Below are 6,358 nucleotides of genomic sequence, written 5' to 3'. Positions count from 1 at the left end.
TCCCTCCCCTCCCCTCCCCTCCCCTCCCCTCCCCTATCCCCTATCCACTCCCCTATCCCCTCCCCTATCCCCTCCCCTATCCCCTGCCCACCTCGGTGCGCCACGTGGCTGTTGTGCAGGTACTCCAGCGCGTCCAGGATTTGCTGGGGGGTGGGGGGGTGGGGGTGGGGGGCGCAAGAAGGGGGCGTGAGTGAGTGGTGGATGCGTGGGTTGTCCAGTCCGGCGTGCGGGGCGCCGAGGGAGCCCGCTGTACAGGCAGGCAGGCAGCTGCCCCCCTCCTCCCTCCTAGCTGCCCCCCACTGGACTTCCTGTTGCCCCGCCGCCCTCGCCCATTACGGCCGCCCACCTCACGCCCGCCGTACTCCCTGCGTCCCGCCCCACTGCCCCCTGCTCCGCACCTACCGCGGCCTCGCTGGCTGCCCGCCCCCCTGCCGTGCACCCCGTGTCGCCACCCTCCCCTGCCGTGCACCCCGTGTCGCCACCCTCCCCTGCCTGCCCCCCAACCCCCTGCCCCCTGCCCCCCTGGCCTCACCCTCAGGAAGTACCTCGCCTCGTCCTCCACCAGGTGCAGCCCGCCCCGCTCCATGCGGCTGGCGGTGCGGCGGCTCACGTACTGGGTCAGCGTGCCGCCGTCCACATACTCCATCACCTGAGCGGAGGAGGGGAGGCGTGCGCCACGGGGGTGGGGGCGGAGTGGAGGACTAGGTGAAGGCGGCACAGGGTGAGGCGGGGGTTGTGGAGCGCGGCCCCCTCTCTGCACATACCCTGCAAAGGCCCACGCCCCTCCTGCTCTCCCTGTTCCTGCACTTGCGCCCTGCTGTCTCGGTTCATTTCCTCCCGCCCCCCTGCCCCCCTCCCGCTGCCCCCACCAGCCCTCCCGCTGCCCTCACCAGCCCCAGGTGGCTCTTGGACAGCACGGCGCTCTCCACCTTGACCAGTCCGATGTGACCCTCGCTCAGCCGGGCTTGGAGCTGCGGCGCGGGGGAGGGGGGGGGCAGGGGCGTGGGGGCGGGAACTGGCATGTTGAGAAAACTCCAAATGAACCACCGCCAGCATCACGAACCTGCCCATCCGCAACGACGTGACGCACTGCTGCTCCTGTTCCAGTGCCACCGACCCCATTACGCGACCCCACCACCCAACCCCATCGCCCCCACCCCCCAACCTGATCACCCGTGCCCATCCATCCATCCATCCATCCATCCATCCACCCAGCCCCCAGCCCCGCTCCACCCACCCAGCCCCCTCCACCCAGCCCACCGCCGGCCCCTCCACCCAGCCCCCCCTCGCCCCCCAGCCCCGTCAGCCCCCCCCCCCCACGCCCGGCCCCACCCACCCACCCACCCACCCACCCACCCACCCACCCACCTGTATCTCCTGGCTGACCATGGGCACCAGCACCTTGGCCAGTGGCCTGTGGAGGCGGGGGAGAGGGGGAGGGGGGTTGCAGAGGGGGCAGCGGTGCTTGTGAGGGTGGCGTAGTTGGCTGAGTGCATGGTTTGCAATGGAACAGTTGAAGTCTGCGCCGGTAGACATGGTTATGGCATGCGTCTGTGTGTGCGGCACGGTGTGGGCTAGGCGTAAAGGCCCGCACGTTTACGCACCCTGCGGTCGAGGATTGGACTTCCCGCGCCCTCCACACCCTTCCACCGCCGCCTCAAGCGCATCGCATTTGGCGCCCCGTGCCGCCCCCCGCCCCCCCCCCCAAACACACGCTGTGGCCCCCAAATCCCCGCACCGCCCCGTGTGCCAACGCCCTTCTCGCTGCCTGCCTGCCATGCGAGCGCCTGGCCACCCTGCACGGAAGCGCCACGCCCTTGCACCATGACTCCAACCCAAGCACCCAACCCAAGCACCACACCCGCCCTCCCCTTCCCCCTTCCCCTCGCCCTCCCGCTGCAAGCCCTCCCCCTCCCCCTCCAAGCCCTCCCAGGCCGCTCGCACCTGGATATGAACTTGATGGCCACCCGGCGGCCGTCCCGCACGTCCTCGCACAGGTAGGTGCTGCCGGTGCCGCCCGCGCCCAGCAGCTGCAGCGTGCGGTAGTGGCTCTCCATCCCAAAGCCAGGCAGGCGCCGCTTCACGCTGGCGTCGGCGGAGGCGCTGTAGGCGGAGGAGCGGCGAGAGGCGGCGCCGTTGGGGCCCCCGCCGCCGCGACGGTTGCCGCCACCTCCGCCCCCGCCGCCGCCGCCCTGGCAGGCGCTTAAACAGCCGCCCATAGCTCCGTGCTGGCCGGCAGGTGGGCTAGGGTGTTACGGCTGCTGCTACTGCTTCTGCCGTGTGCGTTGCTACAGCCGACGCGTCCAGTGTGTGCCACACACCGCGACGGGCTGCTAGATAGGCCCGTGGCGGGCGTCTGGCACCAGGCGCGGGTCAGACGCAGACACGGGCGCGTCGTGCGGGCTGTGTCGAGGCCGTTTCCGGCGCACGACAAGCGTCAGGCGTCGCGAGCTCCTGCCGGGTGTCCGGCAAATTGTTAGGGTCGTTCCCTTAGGGCCCCGCGTGAAGGAATCGCGTGAAGCTCACAACGCTCGACAGTCTGGCCGGCAGGCTCGGGAGATGTCACGCTTGGCCTCGGCCGCCGTGTCGCTCCCGGCCACGCTTAGCAGCTTCCGTAGTTGTATTGTATTTAGACAATCCCAACACAGGCCTAAACCGGCGAGTTCAACCCGTTAGAAGGGCGCTCCTCTGGGCGTGCTGTCCCAGGTAGACTTCCAGACTCTATAGCCATTAAGTTTTGCGAGTTTCTTATTGAATGCCTTGCGGTCAAAGGCGCGCGGCCGTGCTCGTCAGGAACCGTTGCGGGGCTCTTGCTCGTAAAACCTAGCGTGCGTGAAAAGCCACTAGTTATTTAAGTGGTATGTGCTTCTTAAGGATTGGCAAAACATGCAAACTGGTTGCGCACGCGCCGCTGCTTATAAAAGATGCAGGGACGTTCGCTGGCTTGAAAGTCATAGCAGTGTACCAATGCACGGTAGTAATAATGTCTGGAGGTAAAGCCGGGGGTGGGCCAAGCGTAGGGTCGCATGCCCTGATGCACTCTTGCACGGAGTCAGTCCAGCACTCGCATCAACACAAATTCAACCTTACCCACTGCTTACACCTCCCATCTTTGCCGCTTCAGCTCTAATAATTGTTCGTAAACGCCGGGTTAGGGTCGCTCTCCGCGTCAACGTCATCGGGGCCTTGACTCGTAAGGGCTCATCAGGCCTTGCACGTGTGCGATATGAGGAACCTACAACGATTTGCAAGCGCTCTGTGCGGCAGCGTACCGGGCGCGGGCGGCTCGGCGCTGCCGAGGCTTGCCGCTCCGGTCGGCGTTGCCCGCTCCCTGAGCACGCTTCCCAACGGACTCCCCTCCAGCGTCACTATCTATGAAGTGGGGCCCCGCGACGGGCTGCAGAACGAGAAGAAGGTGGGGGGGGGCACTGTGCAAAGGGCAGGGGAGGAGGGGAAAAGGCACGGAGAACTGGCCCCGCCTCCTACTTCGAGCCCTGACGCGGGCTAGGTGCATGGCCTTCTGCACACACGCGTACACGCACGACGGCATATCAATGCACACGCATACGGAAAACATTACTTAGTTTCCTCCACGATGGAACCCCTGGGCTGGGTGCCGTGTGCCCACACGGCCACACCGCGGCCGCACACGAGCAGCACACGTTTCCAAAGCAATGCGTTGTGCCATGCCGTGCAACCCGTGTCTTGTGTGTTGAGGACCACAAGGAATGCAAAGCGCAAAGTCTCGCGTGTGTATGTGGGCGTATATGTAGCCTTGACCCTTACCTGGCTGCCATCACTCCACTTCCGCCTTCAGCATCGTCCCTCCCTCCCCCGCGCTCTTTCGCATTGGGTTCAGTCTGTTATGGGCGGGTATCTCTACAACCCCTCCCCCCCGCCGCCTGCAGGTCATCCCCGCGGACGTCAAGGTGGCGTTCATTGACTTGTTGTCCGGAGCGGGCTTCAAGGTGCGTGGGCGACTGGGCGCGTGTTCGTCAGGAACACGTCAGGAAGAAAGCAAAGCAGTGGTGCAGCTGTTGTATAGGTACATAGTGTCGAACCTTTCCCCCTGTGATTTCCTGGCACGCACCATCGCACATGTCTACCACAACGCACACACCCTGCCCGCCCGCCCGCCTGCCTGCCTGGCTGCCTGGCTGCCCCAGGCCATAGAGGCCACCTCGTTCGTGAGCCCCAAGTGGGTGCCGCAGCTGGGGGACGCGGCGGAGGTGGTGGCGCGCATGCGGAAGGCGCCGGGGGTGGAGTACCCCGTGCTCACACCCAACATGAAGGTGGGGGGCGCGCGGGGACAAGGCGAGGGGCAGCGGGAGGCGGGGCGAGCGGGGGGAGACATGGGGCAGTGCGGGGGCGGGGCGAGCACGTACGTGACAAGGATGTGCTGCTGTGTGGGCTGCGAAGTTGCGCCCACAAATGTTGGTCACGCTCTATCCATTGCCATTCACCTTCTATGCAAACGCCCCAGGCAAGCCTTGATCTCTTTCCGCCCTGTCTCTCCCCCCTCGCTTTCCCTCTCTCTCCCCTCTCCTCCCACTCTCTCCCTCCTCACCCACCCACACACATCCACCGCCTGCCTGCGTCAGGGCCTGGCCGGCGCTCTGGCCGCCGGCTGCCGCGAGGTGGCTGTGTTCGCGGCGGCCAGTGAGGCCTTCAGCCGCAAGAACATCAACTGCTCCGTGCGGGACAGCCTCAAGTGAGGCAGGGCGGGCGGGCGGGGCGGGGCGGGGCGGGCGGGGTGTGGGGGATGAGGGTGAAGGGGGGCACGGCGTGGGCGAACAGGACGGGGGCCAGGTCTTGGTGGCGAGGGTGGGATGGCGAGTGAAGGAAAGGAGGGTGAGCACAGGAGGTCATGGCGGCTGGACTCTGAAGGGCTTGACATCTCACTTTGCTGCTGCAGGCGCTTTGAGGAGGTAGTGGTGGCTGCCCGCAAGGAGGGCGTCAAAGTTCGCGGGTGCGTTGTAGCGGCGGGGCGGGAGCAGCTGAATGGAGCAGCTGCATGTACAAGTCGCTAAGCCAACCGGCCGGTTATTCTGGCCTTTAACCCTAGCCACGTCTTCAACTCTGTGGTGCCACCATTCCCACCACCCCCAGATGGAGCTAACCACCTTTCTACTGTACACATGCATGCCTTAGGATGACCCCGGTGATCCACTTCCTGCACTGCACTGTGCAATCGCCCTGGCCCCCACCTGTCCCCCCATCCCCCCCTCCGTTGTCAAGCATCGGTCACGCTCTCCTCCTCGCTCTATTGCATTGGGTTTGGTTTAGTTTGGGCTGGTATCTACAACCCCCTCCCTGCTGCACGCAGGTACGTGTCGTGTGCGGTGGGCTGCCCCATCCAGGGCGCGGTGGAGCCGGCGGCGGCGGCGGACGTGGGCGCGGCACTGCACCACATGGGCTGCTATGAGGTGTGTGTGTGGGGGGGGGGGGGGAAGGACTGGGGGAGGAGGCCAGATGGTGAGTGCGCGCGGCGGGTGTCCACCACCTTGCACCTAGTCTGCAAGGGACCAGGCCACACAAACCCGGCTCCCGCTCCCCTCCCCTGTACAATAGCTCGCATATGCAGCTGCAGTTTCTCCTTACAGCGCGATTGTTTCCTTACGGCATTGGTCCAGAGTTAACCCCCTCCCCCCCGGTCCTGCTCCCCACCACTTCCTTACCCACTTATAATTTCAACCCCGATCCCGCCCCCCCTGCAGGTGTCCATGGCCGACACCATCGGTGTGGGCACGCCCGCCTCCATGGAGCGCATGCTGGGCGCCACCCTGGCCGCCGGGGTGCCCGCCGCCCGCCTGGCGGTGCACTGCCACGACACGTACGGCATGGCGGTGGCCAACATCATCGCAGCCATGCGCATGGGCGTGGCGGTGGTGGACGCCTCGGTGGCGGGGCTGGGCGGCTGCCCCTACGCGCGCGGGGCCACGGGGAATGTGGCCACCGAGGACGTGAGTGCGGGGCGCGCTGGGATGCACGGGGATGCATGGTGTGTGTGTGTGTGTGTGTGTGTGTGTGTGTGTGTATGTGTGTGTGGGGAGGGGGGGGGCTATCCAGGCCCAGGGGCACGTGTGCGTTGCCTCCACCGGCCCAGCCCAGCCCTCCGCGCCTTCCGTGTGTGTGGTGCAGGTGATGTACATGCTGGACGGCTACGGCATTTCCCACGGCCTGGACTGGGGCCGCGTGCTGGACGCCTCCGAGTACATCAGCGCAGCGCTGGGCCGGCCCAACGGCAGCCGGGCGGCCAAGGCGCTGCTGGCCAGGCGGGCGGACGCGGCGGAGGCGGCGGCGGAGGCCAAGGCCAAGGAGCCCAAGGCGGCGCAGGCAGCTTAGGAGCCGCTGACGC

General features: G+C 66.5%; 2 protein-coding genes across 2 annotated transcripts in view; one reads left to right on the top strand and one right to left on the bottom strand.

Annotated features, from left to right (window-relative positions):
• Window positions 1-2,979, bottom strand: part of CHLRE_12g485600v5 (uncharacterized protein) — an 8,481-nt gene extending 5,502 nt beyond the window's left edge. The window contains exons 1-5 of the mRNA XM_043067831.1: window positions 1,945-2,979; window positions 1,369-1,414; window positions 891-971; window positions 533-649; window positions 92-143 (exon numbers count right to left, since the gene is read on the bottom strand). Of these exons, the coding sequence (XP_042917926.1) occupies window positions 92-143; window positions 533-649; window positions 891-971; window positions 1,369-1,414; window positions 1,945-2,219 (571 nt within the window). The 5' untranslated portion in view covers window positions 2,220-2,979. The remainder of the gene's footprint in view (window positions 1-91; window positions 144-532; window positions 650-890; window positions 972-1,368; window positions 1,415-1,944) is intronic.
• Window positions 2,980-3,107: 128 nt separating this feature from the next.
• The window catches only part of CHLRE_12g485550v5 (hydroxymethylglutaryl-CoA lyase), a 4,268-nt gene continuing 1,017 nt past the window's right edge, over window positions 3,108-6,358 (top strand). The window contains exons 1-8 of the mRNA XM_001703153.2: window positions 3,108-3,415; window positions 3,909-3,968; window positions 4,167-4,292; window positions 4,602-4,711; window positions 4,916-4,969; window positions 5,327-5,426; window positions 5,718-5,963; window positions 6,142-6,358. The exon at window positions 6,142-6,358 is cut by the window's right edge and continues 1,017 nt beyond it. Coding sequence (XP_001703205.2) covers window positions 3,227-3,415; window positions 3,909-3,968; window positions 4,167-4,292; window positions 4,602-4,711; window positions 4,916-4,969; window positions 5,327-5,426; window positions 5,718-5,963; window positions 6,142-6,345 — 1,089 coding nt within the window. The 5' untranslated portion in view covers window positions 3,108-3,226 and the 3' untranslated portion in view covers window positions 6,346-6,358. The remainder of the gene's footprint in view (window positions 3,416-3,908; window positions 3,969-4,166; window positions 4,293-4,601; window positions 4,712-4,915; window positions 4,970-5,326; window positions 5,427-5,717; window positions 5,964-6,141) is intronic.

Source organism: Chlamydomonas reinhardtii, chromosome 12 (assembly GCF_000002595.2).
Source record: "Chlamydomonas reinhardtii strain CC-503 cw92 mt+ chromosome 12, whole genome shotgun sequence".
Taxonomy (NCBI): Eukaryota; Viridiplantae; Chlorophyta; class Chlorophyceae; order Chlamydomonadales; family Chlamydomonadaceae; genus Chlamydomonas; species Chlamydomonas reinhardtii.
Note: the sequence above shows the minus strand (reverse complement) of the source record. Positions and strands in the feature narration are given on the sequence as shown.